Source organism: Schistocerca americana, chromosome 2 (assembly GCF_021461395.2).
Source record: "Schistocerca americana isolate TAMUIC-IGC-003095 chromosome 2, iqSchAmer2.1, whole genome shotgun sequence".
NCBI lineage: Eukaryota > Metazoa > Arthropoda > Insecta > Orthoptera > Acrididae > Schistocerca > Schistocerca americana.
In genome coordinates, this window is record NC_060120.1 from 649,017,329 (window position 1) to 649,037,977 (window position 20,649).

General features: G+C 44.5%; 1 protein-coding gene across 1 annotated transcript in view; it reads left to right on the forward strand.

The window, feature by feature from the left end:
- The first annotated feature begins 7,759 nt into the window (after positions 1-7,759).
- LOC124596417 (protein snakeskin-like) overlaps positions 7,760-20,649 on the forward strand; it is a 29,790-nt gene continuing 16,900 nt past the window's right edge. The window contains exon 1 of the mRNA XM_047135547.1: positions 7,760-7,821. Coding sequence (XP_046991503.1) covers positions 7,774-7,821 — 48 coding nt within the window. The 5' untranslated portion in view covers positions 7,760-7,773. The remainder of the gene's footprint in view (positions 7,822-20,649) is intronic.

Genomic DNA, 20,649 nt, shown 5'->3' on the forward strand with positions numbered 1-20,649 from the left:
CTTTGGATATCTTTCCTTACAGCTCACACTGCATTTCCGAAACACATTCATATGGGCAACACTGGTAGACTGCAACCACAGCAGCATGTGTCTGAATCTATTCGACCTCTTCCTTCTGGCAGACTTAATGAGAGATGTAAACAGCCTTACTCGTGATCCTTTTCCTGACTGCTACCATTCCTAAGGATTCTTCTTCAGAACGAAGGCAACCACATCGTACATCAACAAGTCGAAAGATATTAACCTAAAATTCATTTAAAGGTGACAAAAAAAGTCAAGACCAAGAAGAGGAGACGTTACGGACTGACAGAGCTCATGTGATTTTATTTCAGTGATTACAAAACTGAATCACATTTGCAATGAGGCTGACAGTATGAGCCCATGTATCAGTACGACGTTACACTTCTTCTGGTCTGGATACATGAAGTGATTCGGTTGGGAAGAGTTTCATAGAACCATTGTATCCTCTTCTGAGGCAGGCTGGCCTACAACTATTTTAACTGGTCGTTGACATCCTGGGTAACGGGACAGGGATAAAGCTGGTTCCTCACGTTTTCTATCTGAAACACACCTGGAGATCTCGCTGGCCACGGAAGTAGCTCTACATTTCGCAGGCAGTTCATAGGGCCACACGTCGTATGTGAGCGAACATTGTCGTGTTGAAAAATGGCGCCACGATACTGTCCCATCAGAGGTAACACATGAGGACGCACAACGTCCGTGACGTACCACAGGCCGGCCGGTATGGCCGAGCGGTTCTAGGCGCTTCAGTCTGGAGCCGCGTGACCGCTACGGTCGCAGGTGCGAATCCTGCCTCGGGCATGGATGTGTGTGATGTCCTTAGGTTAGATAGGTTTAAGTAGTTCTGAGTTCTAGGCGACTCACGACCTCAGATGTTAAGTCCCATAGTGTTCAGAGCCATTTGAACCATATGACGTACCATAGCGCCATCAGAGTCGGTTCCCTCAAGAACTACCAGCTGTGACCTGTAGTCATACCCGATTGCTCCCCACTCCATGTCCGAAGCAGTATGTAACGTCACACCCTCGAATTTTATTTGAACAAATTAGTGATCTCTTACTGATCGCTAATCAAAAGGAATTAAGCGTATTGCGCCCTCACTTTGTCATTATACAGGGCGATTCCGTAATGATGGTACAAACTTTAATGGTTAATGGTTCGGGAACGACGGAGTCGAAAGCTATAAGTAAAAATTATTCTGATACCTCTGACAGTGGGATATACGTACAGGTACTGTCGTTGGTAAAACTGTAGGATAGACAACTTTCAGACGTGGTACGCTAGTATGGACTAAACGAGAAAAATTGTCTAGTAAATAAGGGCTCTAAAATGCATACTTTAAGAGCTACGACCACTTGTTCATCTTAGCTACTGGGAAACACATGTCTTCCACTGAACAGGTGCGGTTTTAGAGTCCTTGTTTAATAGACATTTTTTTCTTGTTCTGGTCCATACCACCACTTCCGAAAGTTGCCTACCCTACAACTTTAGTAACGACAGTACCAGTACGTTTATTCCATTGTCAGAGGTGTCAGAAACATTTTCACTAATAGCTTTCGACTCGGTCGTTTCCGGACCAGGCTCATTTACCTCGAATTCATACATTTTCCCTTCTCCATCATCCCTGAAAGTCTAAAACATCATTACGGAATCACCTCGTACATTCATCCTCAAGAGCATTATTTATGTGAAGGACGCTTCTCTGAAAAAGTGTAACGCTCCTTAACCACGCTCCGTAGCCCTGGCCTGTAAACCCTGCAACTCAAGCTCCAACAGCTTGCGTTCCCTTACTCCATGTGCCACACCTGTAGTTGATTAATGATGTCCTTTGCTATAAATTTTCGAACCTAATCATTTTCATTTCTCTGGACATAGCACTTACACAATAGAATAAATAGAATATTTATGTGTACAGTAAACACAAATAAAACGAAGAACCCAGAGGACATGGCCGGATGCTACTACAAGACAGTGTTATCAGCACCTAACAGAGTTTGAAAGGTACTTCACTGCGGATATCCACTTGGCCGGTTAGTTGAATCGTGGGAGTTTATGGGACATTCGCAAGTGATACTGGCCCGATGTTTCGACTGCATGGGGACGTGAAATCAGGCATATTAGTCGTGATGATTACGGTCAACCACGTCTGACCTCCATAAGTGAGGATTGCCATATTGTGCACCAAGCACACAGTAAACCCCTTCACATTTGCACCTGCCATCCGAGAACATGTAATGGGCTCCTTGCAACGTTCCGTGTTATCCCGTGCTACTGATCAGAGACTAACAGCAATCGGACTAGGGAATTACCGTCCCACGCGTAGGTTGGGGTTAACAACACAGCGCAAGCGGCTGCGTTTGGAATGATGCCGTGAGAGGGAAGCATGAACTGCCGATGAATGGCATCGCATGGCTCTGTACCTTCCTGGATGACCGTCGTCTACGAGTATGGAGGAATCTAAGGAGAGGTCCCATTCTTCCATCATCTGAAGAGGCACATCAGTGTTACTGCTGGCGTCATGATGTGGGTACCCACTGGGAACCCGAGGGGTATGACTTCAAGTCACGGCTGGTAGTGACTGAAGGGATTCTGACGGCACAACGTTACGTCACGGGCAACCTGCGTCCTCATGTGTTGCCTCTCACGCACCAACATAATGGTGGCTTTTTTTCAGGACGACAAAGCTCGTCCACACGTGGCACGTGTGTCTATGAACTGTCTGTGTTATACTGAGGTATCCCCGTGGCGAAGGAGAGTCCCAGATCAGCCCCTCACAGAACATGTGTGGGACCAGCTGAGACGTCGTCAACTCCTTCCCAGAGCCAGTGTGCCGGGTATCAAGGGCCAGTTACAGCACTTGTGGGACAGCCTGCGTCAGCAGAGGATGCAACAGCTTTACGGCACTCTTCCCAACCGAATCAGTGCCTAGATCCAGGACAGAGGTGGTGCAATGGCATGCTGGTAAATGGGCTCATACTGCCAAGCTCTTTGTAAATTTGACTGAATTCTGTAATCAATGAAATACCTCCACATACCCTATTAACCACCGAAGTTTCACTGCGTTTCCTCCTCCCGTTTCGGGTGTTTCATTATCTTTGTCAGGCAGTGTGTACATTAGCTCAGGTACGACACACAGGGTGCGGAAAAACAATGTGATCAAAAGCATATTGCAGAAAGACAGCATCAAACGAAGGAATTTCAGTATAGGAACTAGAACTCGCAGTTGCGTATTTTCGCCGCTATATGAACGTAATTTAAATCTGACATATGGACGTCTTTACTCAAAATGAAAAGTAATTCACAGAAAATGCATACATACAAATGTTTTTCGGACTAACAAGGGGAGGCCGCCAATTGTGAAATTCAGATTCGATACATAGTGCGCATAATAAAAGCTCATGGCCAGAGGTGTAATGTGGCAAAGCACCAAGATGCACTTCTCAGCCGTTGTCGAGAAAATCGACAGTTAAAAGAAACCGTTGCGGTGAAATACTCTCTACGATTAATAATTTTCTACAGCGTCGTGGCGCAGTGGTAAGCGCTCGGGTTCGTAATCCGAAGGTCGCCGCATCGGATCTCGCGCCATGGAACATTTTTTTTTGTATTTGTTTTTTGTAATTCAAATGTATATATAAATACACACACACACACATTATATATATTACAAAAAAATAATAAAAAAAGTTGCATGGCGTGGGATTCGATCCGGCGACCTTCGGATTACGAAACCGAGCGCTTACCGCTGCGCCACGACGCTCTAGGAAGTTATGAATCGTAGAGATAATTTCACCGCAGCGGTTTCTTTCAACTGTCGATTTTCTCGACAACGGCTGAGAAGTGCATCTTGGTGCTTTGCCACATTACACCTCTGGCCATGAGTTTTTATTATGCGCAGTTGTAAGTAATAGTCATTAAGAGACCAAGAAAAACACAAAGCGTTACATACAGTGTATCGCATTCAGCTGACGTACCACACAGCACATCGTCAGAAATGAAAACAATCGCATTTCCTAAGAAAGTCGAAGTAAAGAAAAACGATTATGCTCTTGTACACAGACTTGCCACCATTTAATTAACGTGAGTATGTCGTAGCAAATGTTCAAACTGATCACTGTTTTCACGGTGTCACAGAACATACCGGCGATGCAGGAATTGGAGCGATTGGGATGTGCTCTGAAATTCACCAGTCTATCACTTCAATACACGCAACAAAAACACGAAGTACATCTGAGCGTGTCACTCACAATTCCCGCCCACATGTTCACAGCGAATCGCTCTTGATGACCTTGGTCGTACGCTGCAAGTGGATTCTGTACGGCCCAAACGTGTCTGTTATGTGAACTGTAAATGCCTTCACGGGCAATGCAAGCCTCGTCTGTAAACAACACACGTTCAGGAAAAAGCGACTGTCGCCGTACTCGTTGCAGGAACCTGTCAACAAATTCCAGACGCGCATGGAAGCCTTCCGGACCAATAGCTTGTACCTTTTCCCGCTGGAAACCATGTAGACCAATCTCATGAACGACTTTCCAGATCTTGTGCCTCTACGCGCCAAGTTCACGAGCGACTACTTGCCACTGGATCTATCTCTATGCGATGTAACACGTCTTCGTCAAAATCAACGGTACGAACAGTACGTCACTTTCCCGTATCATGCTTATTAGCCCACAAAGACCCTGCCACTCTCATACGTCTTTCAATTGACACAAAAGTATTTTTTCAGAGGCGGCCTGCGACGTGGATAACGTTCCTAATAAATCTTACGAGCTGCTCTTGCAGTGTCGTCAACAGCGCCATAGGCCAAATGCACGTCACTTACCTTATCCCATGTGAAACCGTATTCTATGTTGCTACTTCGGAATACTTACTCACTCGTTGGTACTTACTCTAGTCGGACTACTGTACCTACTGAGTACGATGAAAGGGTATTTAAAACCAACATTCTGCAATGCACGCGAGTCCCACTTAGCGACAGCGATAGAGTGCAGTTTGTTTACGACTGCCAAAGGCAAAGAAGTTGCAGACTGGACGACCGTCACATAGCCGGAGTTGATGCTGATGCAGCGTCGTAAATGTGAACTGCGACCCATAGTTCCTATACTCAAATTCCTAAGTTTGATGTTGTCTTTCTGCCCTACACTTCTGGTCAAATTGATTCTCGCATCCTGTTTGACACAGAACACATAAATTAAAGAAAAAAAATTTAAAAAATAACGAATCAAAGAAAATACGGTCATTGCTTAACCACCATGGTAGTGAATATCTGAGATCGCCCCCCCCCCCCCCCCCCCGTCCAACGAGCAAGACTAGTCGAATAAAACACACGACCGCCGGCCATGCCTCGGGCATGGTTGTGTGTGATGTCCTTAGGTTAGTTAGGTTTAAGTAGTTCTAAGTTCTAAGGGACTGATGACCTCAGATGTTAAGTCCCATAGTGCTCAGAGCCATTTGAACCATTTGAAAACACACGACCTCTGGCGCTTTATCTGCACAAAATAAAAAGACGGAAAGAAGTCGCAACACCAAAAATAATTAATGTATACTAATGAAATTTCGGGAATACATTTGTCTAGGTAAGATATTTGAGTGATTAACACCGCAAGACCACAGGTTAATGTAAACACGAGATCAGCCTTTTGTAAATGTGAAATGCTGATATAATAATAACCTATATAACCAGCAGAATGTTGAATGCAAGCATGCAAACGTGCATACATTGCGCTGTACAGGTGCCGGAGGTCAGTTTGTGGGATAGAGTTCTATGCCTGTTGCACTTGGTCGGCCACTGCAGTTGCCTTCCGAGGATGTCCCATACGTACACGACTGGACACAGATTTGGTGATCGAGCAGGCCAATGCAACATGTCGACACTCTGTAGAGCACGTTGGTTTATTACAATGATATAAGGGCGAGCGTTATCCTGTTGGAAAACACCCCTGGAATGTTGTTATGAATGGCAGCACAACAGCTCGAATCACCAGACTGACGTACAATTTTGCTGTTACGGCGCGTGGGATAACCACAAGAGAGCTCCTGCCATCATACGAAGTCGCACCCCCGACCGTAACTCCAGTTCAAGGTCCAGTGTGTCTAGCAAGCAGACAGGTTGGTTGCAGGCCCTTAATTGGCCTCCATTTAACCCACACACGGCCCTCACTGGCACCGAACGGAACCACCTTTTATCAGAAAACGCAACAGAGTTAGCTCTCGCTTGAAACAACCGAAGTCGCAAATGACGGTGGTTTGAGGTCAGTGGTACACTCGTACGGGCCGTATGGCTCGGAACTGTGCTTGAAGTAACCGAATTTGTCACAGGTTGTTGTGTCACTGTGGTGGCGAACTGCTGCCGCATATGCAGTACGAAACGCCAGGGCACTACGCCGAACACGTGATCTTCCCTCTCAGTAGTGCCACGTGGGCGTCCGGAGCCTGATCTTCTTGCAACCGTACATTCTCTTGAAACTTCCTGGAGGATTAAAACTGTGTTCCGGACCGAGACTCGAACTCGGGACCTATGCCTTTCGCGGGCAAGTACTCTACCATCTGAGCTACCCAATCACGACTCACGCCCCGTCCTCACAGCTTTAATTCCGCCAGTACCTCGTCTCCTACCTTCCAAACTTCACAGAAGCTCTCCTGCGAACCTTGCAGAATTAGCAGTCCTGGAAGAAAGGATATTGCGGAGACATGGCTTAGCCACAGCCTTGGGGTTGTTTCTAGAATGAAATTTTCACTCTACATCGGAGAGCGCGCTGATATGAAACTTCCTGTTGGATTAAAACTGTGTGCCGGACAGAGACTCGAACTTGGGACCTTTGCCTTTCGCGGGAAAGTGCTCTAACCAACTGAGCTACCCAAGCACGACTCACGCCCCGTCCTCACAGCTTTAATTCCGCCAGCACTCGCCCGCGAAAGGCAAAGGTCCCAAGTTCGAGTCTCGGTCCGGCACACAGTTTTAATCCTCCAGGAAGTTTCATATCAGCGCACATTCCGCTGTAGAGTGAAAATTTCATTCTAGGTACAGTCTCTCGACCACCGCTATCAGCAATCATTTACGGTGTCTGCATTCCTGCCAAGTCTTTCTGCAATATCAAAAAAGAAACATCCATCTTCTCGTAGCCCTGCTACGCAACCTCTTTCAATCTCAGTGAGGTGTCGATAATGGCGTCTTTGTCGCCTTAAAGGCATACTTGACTAACGTCAGCTCACCACAACCAATCAAAAGGTAACCAACGCTAACGACCGTTACAGCGCGTATTTAAAGCAAACCTCATTTGCATGCTCATAGTGACACTACTAGCGCCACTCTTATGCGACTGGCGCGAAATTTGAGTAGGCATCATCTTTCAGGTGTAGAAACACGCCTACCAACTTTCGTTTATGTCGCACAACTCATTGTTGGTGCTGCGATTTTTTCCCGGTTGGTTTAGATCGGCCGTTGTGTCCCGTACAGCCGTGGAGACGATGCCTGCATTTGTTAAATTTCCTAACCATTTTTCTTTCTCGCGTTAACGCGCCAGCACGCTACGGATTCAGCTTGCATGTGCTGCTAACAAGCAGAGAGACGGTCCCCTGATACGCCCGTCGGAGAGTTTACCAGGCGCACTTCCGAATCGCGGGCCGGCTGCGCTAGAGGAGTCCGCTATCAGGCCGTCGGTCCGTTATCGGCGCTATCAGACGAGGCGAGCAGCGGGCGCGGCCGGCAGGTCCCAGGTGTCGCCATTGTGAGCCGAGGCAGCCGCGGACACAGCCATGGACCTCTTCTTCATTGTGTCGGTCGTCATCAAGGTGCTCAAGCTGGTGAGTGTTCGCACCATACCAAGCACGCCGCACGCGCCTCCTGTCTCACTTGCTGTCTGCGGCACCTCTGCTGTTTCTAGAGAATACGGGTAGTCTCCAGCAACCGGCACATAGTCTTATTTTATTTCGCCGAGTCGCGAAAAGCAGACCGAACTTATTTCTTTAACGATCAAAACGTTTTCCGATTGCAAAGAGTTCCTTGTGTAACCATTAGCCATGTTGGTAAATAACTTTTCTGTGACTGTGTTATAATAAAGGATATATGCGTGTACCACAACCAGTCTAAATGTTTAAGATTATTAATCTCATCAAATTAATTTATCAGCTGCGCGTTTCCAGCCAGTAGTGTTCATCATCAGGCACAGTGGTCATCTTGTCTTCATAATGTGATGCTTGTGCAAATATAACGTATTAATCGTATATAAGGGACACATACATATGTCGTTGTTAAGTATCAGCACAATGTTTCGCGTTAGACTCACTTTAAAAAAAAAAAAAAAAAACACATTGTGGAAAGTTAAAAGTGACTGCAAAATTTAAAAAAAAAAATAGGGCTACACAAACGAGGCCTGATGCTCGACTACCGCAGCAACCAACGGACGTGCATGCATGGACATAGTAAAGACCCTAGCAACTCAAGAAACAGCGATAGTCTAATTATTGCTATAAGTAGTACAAATAATGTTTAAGTGACCTTAAATAAAATGCCGCATCATTATGAAAACCTAAAATAATTAAAATGTCAGAGTTTCGACTGACTTTACAGCGGTCCTCTTCAGAGCGGCTAGCTGCTGCACTCTAGGATGCGACTGGACAGTTCGAAGTAACGATTTGTGTGGAGGGATGGCTGTACGGTAGAATATTGCCCTTGCTACTCTAGCAGTTGATGCGTAAGCAACAGCGAATCGGCAGCTTTATCAGAATCAAGGAGTTAGTTGTCCTGAAGAGGCGTGCTGTAAATTCAGCCGAAACGTCGGCGTTTTGGTTAACCGTTTCATAATAACGCGCCCTAATATCCGAAATCGCTTTATTCAAGTTGAAACTGGCCGCGGAAACCTATGAACTTACAATATTTAAGCGGTTTGCGACCCTTCATGCCCGGTGATGAGCACTAGTGACTCTAAGCGCGTCGCTAATAAATTGTCATAAGAGTATCTTAGACATTGGAATGATTGCGTAAATACCTTACATTGACTGGTTTCCGACATCGTAAGAATATATAGTGCAGGTGGCGCCCCACAGCCCGTAGACATTTCAAAGAAAGTCGTATTCCCGAACCAGAACCGTCAAGATCTGCAGATAAAATAATTCTTTATGAACTTGTGTGTCTCGACCATACTCAGACATCATAAAATTATTTACAGCGTGTCAGATTTCGTACTGTTGCGTCAAACAAAATAAAACCTACCTTGCGTCACTCCACCAGTAACAAAATGTTTTATACAGTCAATAGTAAAATGCACTACGGTACTATAGGTATAGTTAATTAATCAAGGCAAACAGTCATAATCAGATTTCACATTTCCGAGTGGTGTGCACTCTACACTGTGTATTGCCCTTTACTATTGACGGTAGTGCGATATGATGGTTTTTATTTTATTTGACGCCACAGTAAGAACGTTGCGATGCTGTAAGTACTTTTATGATACCTAAAGAGGATTAGATGGTCAAAACAGGTAGTTAATAAAGAATTATTTTATCAGCAAGTCTACCCGGTTTTGAAATCCGATTCAAAAATGTATCAGAATTGATAATACTCTTCTTTAAGGATCTCACTTCGCTGAAAAAGAAAGGAAGGAAGATTGGCATCTGACGACTTGTAGACGACAAACTTGTTAGGAACGCATTGTACAAGGAAGAGTATGAAATCAAATAGGTGCTTTCCAAAGGAAATAGCCCAGTATTTTTCTTAAGCGATTTACTAAAATTACGGAAAACTTAAAACTGGATGGTCAGACATTTATTTATTTCAGTGTAGCCTATTACCTATAATTTAAGAAGGGACTGTAATCATTCTTACACAAATTACTACTATCATCAGCATTTTTCCTATACACTGGCAACTAGTTATACAATACACACCACGGGGTAGCCGCGCGGTCTAGGGCGCACTGCCACGTCTCGCACGGCTCCACCGTCGGAGGTTGGAGTCCTCCCTCGGGCATGGGGGTGTGTGTCGTCCTTAGCGTCAGTTAGTTTAAGTCAGATTATGTAATGTGTAAGCCTAGGGACCGATTACCTCAGCAGTTTGGTCCCACAGGAACTTACCACCACCACTATCAATAAAAACCAAACCTACTATCAAATCTACGTCTACCAGTACTATAAGGACATCAATTCTTGTCTGCTTGATTCCACAATACACTCCATTACACCCCGTCAGTAGGCATACCCTGCCGGTTCCTTGGGGTTGCAGAAAACGTTGAGATTGCATCTGCCCCTTACCGTTGGCTGTCGGCTCGCTGGTTGCAGGGTACGACTCACCTGTTCCGAGGCAGCATGGCTGCTGCAGGTGAAAGTGCAGCCACATGCCGGCCCACATGACGCGGTTGTTTTCCTTGGACGGCGAGACAAGACCCACAGCTGCGTATATACTTTGGTGGTGGTGGTATGGTCGCCGTGCATGCGTTGTTGGCTGTTCGCCTTTGGCAACTGTTGATTACAGCTGTCTTCCAAATGTTTATTATTCCAGTCTTTGATCACAGTATCAATTCCTGATTGATATTGTGACCAAAGACTGGAATAATAAACATTTGACAGTATTGGATCACTGTTTGTATACGCGACCATGTCGCAGTTGGTGAAACAGCTGTCTTCGCTGCTTCTCTACGTAACACGCTACCCAAACCTTCCTTGAAGTAGTTTCGGCAGTATTGCCCAGAATCTTTCTATCTTACATCGGGGTATCTTCCTGATGTCCAATCTTCCGTACGGATTCAGTTCCTGCTGATCTGCAACATCGGCATACAGTGGACATGCCGATATAGTATATTCCGGCGAGCCTTCACCACAGGCACTTTCGGAGGTTTTCCTTCGACCAGTTCGATGCCAGTTGGTGGCGTAAGGCTCGTGACCCATCAAGAAATGTGAAAACCTCTTAATAGATTCAGTGGCCTCATTCCCAGTCGGTTTTATATTTAGGGAAAAACCATGGGTGCGCCTCGCTGTTTGGCCATCAACTTACCGTTCCTGCCACAGGTGGAGGATCTGGTCAAGAATTTACTGCCTGCTTGTGACCCGTATTCCAATTACATTCAGCAGTTTACGATATTGCTCTTTCTTAAGCCAGTACAGAGCAGCTTTTTTCCTGTATCTGGAGATCGAGTGGACATTCCAGCGCCTCAGCAGACGCAGAACCAAAAGCTCCCGTCGGCCGAAGGAGTATTCCGCGTTGCGCCCTGTTGACTACCCGTGCTGGTGTTATGAGTAGGAGTCTGTCTGCCCTTAACACTCGCGCAGTATCCCATGATCGCACTTGGGTTAGCGTATGATATGTTCTTATTGTCAGCACTGGTAGTTCACAATCGCAACTGGCTAGACTAATCATTTTATTGATGGTGCCGGCCGCGGTGGTCTAGCGGTTCTGGCGCTGCAGTCCGGAACCGCGGGACTGCTACGGTCGAAGGTTCGAATCCTGCCTCGGGCATGGGTGTGTGTGATGTCCTTAGGTTAGTTAGGTTTAAGTAGTTCTAAGTTCTAGGGGACTGATGACCATAGATGTTGAGTCCCATAGTGCTCAGAGCCATTTGAACCATATTGATGGTCAGACAGGGGTCTGAATCTCGAATGTGTCTGCACTGCCTTAACCACTGCGCCAAATCGCGCGGTGATTGAAGTTGAAATAGTGCCAGGAGAAAGACGATCGTAAAATTTATGGCTGGCGGAGAATACGCTAGTGATAATTAAAAAACCACCATTCACCACGTGTGACGCGTATCATGTTCTGTGGATGACGTCTACTCAATAATCCGGAAACCACCTGGCAGTGTATGGCGGAACTGGTACTATTAACTCATCTCCCCTTTGTCCGCCCCCGGTAGCTGAGTGGTCAGCGCGACAGAATGTCAATCCTAAGGGCCCGGGTTCGATTCCCGGCTGGGTCGGAGATTTTCTCCTCTCAGGGACTGGGTGTTGTGTTGTCCTAATCATCATTATTTCATCCCCATCGACGCGCAAGTCGCCGAAGTGGCGTCAAATCGAAAGACTTGCACCCGGCGAACGGTCTACCCGACGGGAGGTCCTAGCCACACGACTGACGATCTCCCCTTTCCCGGATCCACTCACGAATTGCGCAGGTTCGAATCCTGCCTGGGCATGGATGTGTATGATTTCCTTAGGTTAGTTAGGTTTAAGTAGCTCTAAGTTCTAGGAGACTGATGACCGCGGAAGTTAAGTCCCATAGTTCTCAGATCAATTTGAACCATTTGATTGTTGATAAGCCTCTGCATTCGCTCTAATTTCTCGAATTTTCTCGTCGCGGTCATTTTGTGAGATGTATGTGGGAAGAAGTAATGTGTTGACCGACTCTTCCTGGAAAGCACTTTCTCGAAATTTCAGTAGTAGCAGAGGAACAAGGTGAAATAAGGTATTCAACTTTTGGGACAAAGTCATCACAGCACTGGACGCTGCTACAGAACCGTAGCCTGCAGACGACCGGTACATGCCGTATCCCCGCTGCCGACCGTTCCACACTTTGCTGATACATACTAAAATCAATAAAATCAGTAACTGAGTATCTGTTCGTCTTCACATCGTAGCCAAGTCTAGCCAAGACCGTTAATTCTAATGCTGTATCGGCGATGTTCTAACATTTTGCTGCGATTGTTATCTGCCGTTATTTCATGTGTGCGGCCTAAAATATCTTTTAACGGTTCAGACGCTAAAAACAACAAGATAAATCTCTGTTTGGGTGGCAACTTTCCACAGCAGCCGTTATAAATAATTTTACTTCAGCTTCATCCGTCTTAAACGAACTGCAAATTGAGAAACATTTTCAACAGAGGCGTTTCGCTTTATTGGAAAATGTTTACAGCGTCTCCGTTAAGAATGATTAGCCAATAAAGTGTAATGAATCTGAAGAATAACTTCCTGAATTTGCAGTGAGGTCAGGGTAGTCGTGCACGAGTACGCTCTTAAGGGAGAATATCTTTTAAGTATTAAAAGCGCTACCTTGTTCTTTGATCTGTTAGCTTCCCTATTTAGTTTCCCTAATTAATTTTCCTAATTTTTAAAAAAACAACCAGTAGTCACATTGGCGCACTACACTCACATTTCGTAACGATAAAATGATTAGTTGTTATGAAATGAGAACAGACGATCTGATACAGCGAAAAACACGCCTATGCAGGAGAATGGAAGTGCCGATGAAACTTTCCATAAAGTATGCGAACTGTTGAATAGTTCTTTGAGGTTAAAGTGATTACAAATACGTTATCTGCTCTTACATTAATTTATTTTCGAGTACGAAATCTAGTACGTCATTTCTTGAGGAAATGTATAACATTTTTGTCGTACATCAGTGAATGGAGCAGAGGGCAGACAAACTGTGATTCCAAATCCACCTCGGTGCATATGAAGGAGAAAAACGTGCAATAAACACAGCTAGTAAACTAGAACACGGTCTCTGCAAGAAAAAAATGTATCGAAATGAATGTAACAGCCTTGGCCAGAATGAGTCTGCTCTAATTCCAATGCATTTAGCAAAAATAATTCCCAACAATATGTGTATAAACTTCAAAGAAGCTCTTCCAACGCTCCAGACAAGTCGGCAATGGTCGACAGCCACCAGCAGTCAAGCTGTTATACGTACAGAGAAAGACTGGTCACGTGCAATTAAACAGATCTAATGTGTGTCACAACTTCCATCCTAATCAAGTTACGCAACCAAATAAATCTTATACAGCCGCAGTGCTTAACCGCACATAACGGAAAGTGATTGCAGATGTATCCTACAAGTTGCCTCTTCAGGTCGGAACAATGTGATAACATGATCCGTCAAGTCCCCTCTCAATTATTTAGCACGTAATGCGTAACGTTGCCACGACGCAGCGACCAATGGGTCCTACAGTGCACGGTAGGCAACCCGCGTTACTCTGAGGTGCCAACCACCAGCCAGCGGCGAATACACCGAACAGAATGAAAACGAACACAAATGAATGAGCATTCGCAGACGATTCGCCAGTGTTCAGAACCACTCGCTTGTACCTGGGAACAAGCACTTATCCTGGAGCGAACGGAAGGCAACAGGAGGGAACGAACATAGCGTGCCAACCCTGTTGATGTGTTATTGTTTTGAAGCTAATAATCGTCACACACTACGTAACATCACACAGTTACCGCCATAATACAAAATTGTGATATTCAGATATTTTGCAAGGCGAGTCTCTGATTTTCACGAAGTAAGCAAAACGGCTTAGGAAAAGAAGAATTTAGATATCTGAATTTCTAGCGTAAAACAGCCTATATTGAGCACTTATGGACACGGGGATTTTAAATCAAAAATTTGAACAGGGACAAATTATGAAAACATGTATACTTAGAGCCACATTTATTGTGAATCACAATGCGCACATATTAATTATATTTACAATTTATAAAGTTCCAAAAAAGTATTTAGTTTAAATCTACAGTAGTCCAATTTCTGGATACACGGTCTAACACAGACCTTCAGTTTCGTACACTGAACCATGTTGAAAAAAATATGTAACAACATTGGCCCCATTCTAGCACAATCTTGATATCATCACCAACAGTAAAAGTGAAAATAACTTTGTAATTCAACTAAACAATCTCACTACATTCATCACAATAATATTTCTTCTTCTTTGGTCCCACTCTAGCGTCGTCTTGATGTGTCCACTACCGGGACTTCATACATTCAACCATGTACCTTTGTTCATCTTCCTGGGATAGCTTACAGAACCATTCTTCGACACCACCTAGGCAGGAAGTCGTTCTTCGTCCCCTTGGTATTCAGCTTCTTTTTATATCGAGACGAAGTCAAAACAGTACAGTACACAATTCCCCTTTCTTACTCCTTTGCTTCTCGACAGCGGAGATATATGCTTCGCCTTGATGTAGGTTTCAGATTTTGGAGAGATTTCCATATTGATGAGAAGTGGTATCACTTTCAGTACAGTTTCCTAGATCAGAAACGGCTGCTGCTGTAATTCCTGCAGAATCTTCTGTTGAAACCGCGGTTGAAGTTTCTGCTTAAACTGCTGATGAATCTGCTGCTGCAAAGTCGTCATCATCAAAAACATTGCTTTTAACACGCTTAACTCCAGTCCTTTTTAATCCGTTTACAACAAACTGTTGCAGCTAACCTCTATGAATTGTCGAGCATTTCATTTATCTGGAATTGCGTAACAGACTACATAGGATGTTTTCTCTCATTCAAGTGCCACAAGATTGACTGCGAAACACACAGAGAGCTTAAAAAAGGCCACATCCAAACGTTGCAGGCGGTGGATAGTATGTGCAGTATGACTCGGTGATCTCTTGCCAAGGTACTGCGGCAAATCTGCGGTTAGTCTGTGTAGTGTGCCTATCCAAAAGCAAAACTTTTAATGTGTTTGGTCGATTTAACAGTGTCATAAAGTGTTCGAGCCATTGCACAAAAATTTCACTTGTTATCCAGCCACTTTGTGAGCATGCAAATTAAGTTTCTGGAGGAGCTCTTGCAGAGAGCTCAAATTTAAACCAGAGCCTTTGAAACACAAACATGGTTGGCACAAACATCCCGGCAACACTCATGCAACAACCTGCCGTAGTGTTGCTTCCTCTTTCGCCACTTGTCATCGCACCAACTTGATGTTTTCCCTTACGAGCTAATATTTTATGAGGCTTCTATCGACACAGGCTGGCGTTGTCATATTCCAGGGTGACAAGAGATAAATTTGTAATACCACTTCCACCAGCCACCAGCCACCTTCAATTCCCGGTTGAATCCGTGGGGTAAGTTGTTCGCTTCCGTTGTTTCAGTTGCTTGGTATAGAAGATCACGGCTCGTTCGACCAAAAAAATCTTTCTTACAACGTTAATAGGCGAAGCTTCCTGGCAGATTAAAACTGTGTGCCGGACCGAGACTCAAACTCGGGACCTTTGCCTTTCGCGGGCAAAGTTCGCAGGAGAGCTTCCGTAAAGTTTGGAAGGTAGGACGCGAGGTACTGGCTGAAGTAAAGCTGTGAGGACGGGGTGTGAGTCGTGCTTGGGTAGCTCAGATGGTACAGCACTTCCCCGCGAAAGGCAAAGGTCCCGAGTTCGAGTCTCGGTCCGGCACACAGTTTTGATCTGCCAGGAAGTTTCATATCTGCGCACACTCCTCTGCAGAGTCAAAATCTCATTCTATTAACAGGTGAATTACCAAGTCTCTCTCTTCTTTTTCATGAAGATCAACACTTCTTCCAAAAGGCTATTTTCTACCGCGTTCATATTAACTCCATCAATACGCCTTTTCAAAGCGGCTTTCGGAGCAATGCAAGAGCGAATTGCACAATTTAACCCCATACACCATTTCCGTAGGCATCTAAGGCTCTTTCCATCATTTTTCCCGCCCAGATACCGTATTTACCAGATTTAGACATTATCTACAAAACAAGAAAGATAATGACTAGTACCAGCTTCATTAATTACGAAATTGAAGTATAGTTTCAGTACTCATAGTAAAAAGTGATTTCAGTACTATTTAAAAAAACGCCAAGTTTGGTTTGGATTTATTTTCCTAACCTGGATCACTCCAAATAAGCAGCCTAATATAGGAAAATACCAGTATAGGACAACAGGCGATTTTTATTTCCATCAAGGACGTACGGATAACAGAGTACAGTCACAAAGAGAAATACGGTATTGCTGTCACTATTAAGCACTTTTTACAAAGCGGATAGTACAATTTACCCAATCTGAAGTATACTCGTCTGTTGGCTTAGAAGTAAGGACGAAAAGCTATAAACCACAGCTACTTAAAAGAAAAGCATAGAAACAGCACAGCATACGCATATAATATTGCGGAACGTTCTCCTCGTAACGACGAGAGTGCAAGGTTCGGTTTAACGGCGCTAGAGGGTTCCATTATTATTCCTACCCCTTTTTTACTGATCAGTTCAATTTAAGAAGGGGTCCAATATAAGAGGTGTTAACCTATGTAAGCGTGAAATGTTTGAAAATGGTGCACTCCACACTAAAATGCAACTCCAGCTTTGTGTTAGTTGACACTTTTTGCTGGCTTCGCAGTACAACTGAAGATGAAATTTAAATGCAGAACATTAACGACGACGAAAAACAACCTGAAGAAAGGCTATCATTCACTCTTCGGTTATTAACAACTGGAGATGTTTAAGTTAGCAACTATTTCGCATTTCAATAGTCGCTCTAGCTCCAATAGTTTCCGATATCTGCAGTGATATATGACAAGCAAATCCTGGATATTATTAAAGTACGTATAAGGAAGATAAAGTCAGTAAAAGTATGATTAATGAAATGTTAAATATACAAACAACCTGTCACACAGGCTACTTGATAAAATCTGCTACGTAGTTTGTTATTCGGCAGAAACCGCGAACCCTGTTAAACGATTTTCATGTATCATCAAAAATCTCTAACGTGACATTGATGCACATAATCCACGTAACTGTAACTATAACGAAAGTAAACAACGACAATGACCACATATTTCGTATATTTATTATTTTAATCAGGATCACTTGCGTGTATTTATTTACATGTAAAAATACTGTGCTTTTTTTCAATAATACGAAATCAAAGCTTGTGCTTGTTCACGGCGTTCCCACCTGATGCAAGCATGTAATGAATTTATCGTCTTTCTCACGCCCCATTTGGACCTTTGAGTGCTTCGGCAGTTTTCTACCAAGCATATTTCTGTTCTTCGGAATTTGTGCTGCGGATCTCTTGGATCCCAAACAGCGTATGACATCTGTATCCTTATATTTCCAAACATTACATTCTCTCCAGGCCACTCCGCTGCTCATGAAACAAACGGCGGACAAAAGCATTCTGTGCTGCCAGCGTCCAAGCGTAGAGGACGAGAACTCGCTTCGATGGTTCGTTAGAAGATCAACTTGCGGAATACGAGCAGGCGCTATCTAATGCGAACCAGACACAATTACCTAGCGAGGTGGCGCCGTGGTTAGCGCACTGGACGCGCATTCGGGAGGACGACGGTTCAAATCCGCGTCCAGCCATCCTGATTTAAGTTTTCCGTGATTTCCCTAACTCACTTCAGGCAAATGCCGGGATGGTTCCTTTGAAAGGGCACGGCCGACTTCCTTCCCCATCCTTCCCTGATCCGATGGGACCGATAACCTCGCTGTTTTGGTCCTCTCCCCCAAATCAACCAAACACGACGAACTGCAATTCGCTCGCGCTCTTTGCCAGTTCGCTCCAGCGCAAACCAGGCTTAACGGGAATTGGGCCGCTTGACAACAATTTCGTACATTAGCGACAATGTTTCCACCTCGGTCATGGCACTGGACTGATGTGTTTCCATTAATTTACAGCGGTTCGTGATATTACTAATTCAACTTCCTGCTGGAAAAAATTTTATAGCGATATGATTCCGCATGATTAATGAGGTTGTAGGCTGCCTAAAAAGCGTCAACTGAATCATAAATAAGAACCTTGAAAGCCTTGTGATTTGATAAAAAGTCTCAAACTTTGCAAGTTAAATGCAAAGGCAAAAGTGCAGTCTCACAATTGAATCTAGCCACTGCTATGGTAGATCAGCTCTGCACGCGCACCCGCTTATCTATAAAGACGAACATTAAGCAGAGATAATAGGTAATAATCTAAATAATAGAAAGAAAAATAATCGCGTCTTCTGCAGATTTTGCTTCAAATTCTGGTGCTATTTCACTGACTTACATCCACCAAAGTGACACATTGCAATGATTTGTTGCATTTTGTGGTTATGAGCAGCAGCAGCGGGTAGGACGAAGTTCTTATACTGTACGCAATTCAATAACGCAAGAATACACGCCACATATCTCGAGGGGGATCACTCACATGGTAACAGTGTGTAACGAGATGGTGGAAGGATATGGATGACTTTCGGCTAGTACATTAAGTAGTGTGCGTCAACTTCTCCCCGCAGAAAACCTCACGTTACTGAGATACAAAAGCGAGGAAGAGAAGAGCGAAGAGCGGGGATGGGCAGGAGGGGGGTGGGGGGGGGGGGGGGGTGGAGGAAGGTGTGGAGACGCCTGAAGATTCAATGAACCAAAATTCTGAACTACCCTCTCGGGAGATATATTGCGCTCTGCGTATCTTTTGGACAGCCTCAATGACATTGTCTCGAACACCTGTTGATGACAAATTATTATCTGTGGTACGTATGCCTCTTACCGGTGAGATAAAGACAATTCTTGACATCATACGCTTCTCTGATGCACTCTTCCAGCTATCCACAAAAACGAACTTCTGCTACAAGTTGACATACTGTCGAGGTGTTTACAAGGTCTTTCAAAGCCCCAGTGCCCACGTTACAGGAAACACTACACGATGTATGATTGTTTTTTTAGCAACTTTGCAGCAGTATTTATAAAAGTGCACATTCTCCTACTACACAGTACAGACAGACTTAGTCCTCCACTTTCTTCTAATTACTGTTTTCCCTTATTATGAACTCCTCGTGCTGGATTCACGTAGTAGATGTGGGTTATCAGTCTGGTGTTTTCGCTGTTGAAAGCCCCAAAATACGGCACTCTGGTAGGCTTGCCGAACTAGTTCCTTAGGTTTTAGTACCACGAGTTTTTTATTCTATAAGTTCCCTGATTGACTTAATTTTTTTCTTCTAAGGCGATCTACAGCACTGTGTATCTCTTAGGATATGATAATGCGGCACACGGCCAATAATTTTTCTTTTTTATATATTTCACAATTCGTCAGGGACTTCTTAATTTGTATATAACAGGATAGTTTCTCATAAACGTATTTTCAGACACAGTCACAGAGGATATTGTGCTCGTGTTTACCGCTAGCTGGTGCTTTCGCTAATGAAAGCACTATGACAGCTATCAACTACGATTGCAGTGAGCACTGGATCATAGAGATCAGTGGTAACGTGTCGCCCTGTCGGACGAATCACGTTTCTTGTTACACCAGATTGATCTTCGTGTATAGATATTCCACCATAGAAGTGAACGGCTGCCCGTATCATGCACAGCGTCATGGTCGCAGTCCAGTGGGGGCAGATTATGCTATGCAGCACATTCACCTGGGCTTCCATGGCAGTAACGGAAGGCGCTATGGCAGCTGTGAACTATGCGAACGTCACTGTGGACTACATGCATCCCTATATGCTTGATATCCTCCCCGACGGCAATGGCTTCTTCCGGCAGCATAACTGTCCGTATCACAAGGCCAGAATCGTGATACAGTCGTTAGAGAAGCATGATAGCGAACCCACGTTGGCGTCTTGGCCAACAAATTCGTCTAATATAAAACCATTAGAACATATCTCGGATGCTATTGGACGCCATCTCCGCGTCCACTGATCCTGCTCGTAATTTATGGGAATTGTGTGACGTGTGCTTAGATATCTGATGTCACATACCTCCGGAAACCTACCAAGACTTGACGAATCGCTGCTTTATTGCTTTCCAAAGGTGTATCAACATGCAGGTGGTCATTGTTTTGGTTCATTTGTGTAAGTTATTGTGAAGTATAAAAATAACCTCAAATATATTGCTGACCGCTCAAGAAAACAGTTGACACGGACCGCTAAACTTGGCCGCTGCTGCCGAGGACTTACGTTGTACGTGCAGTTCATAGGTCAATGACTGAATGATCACGGAGATTTAATATGGTTCGGTT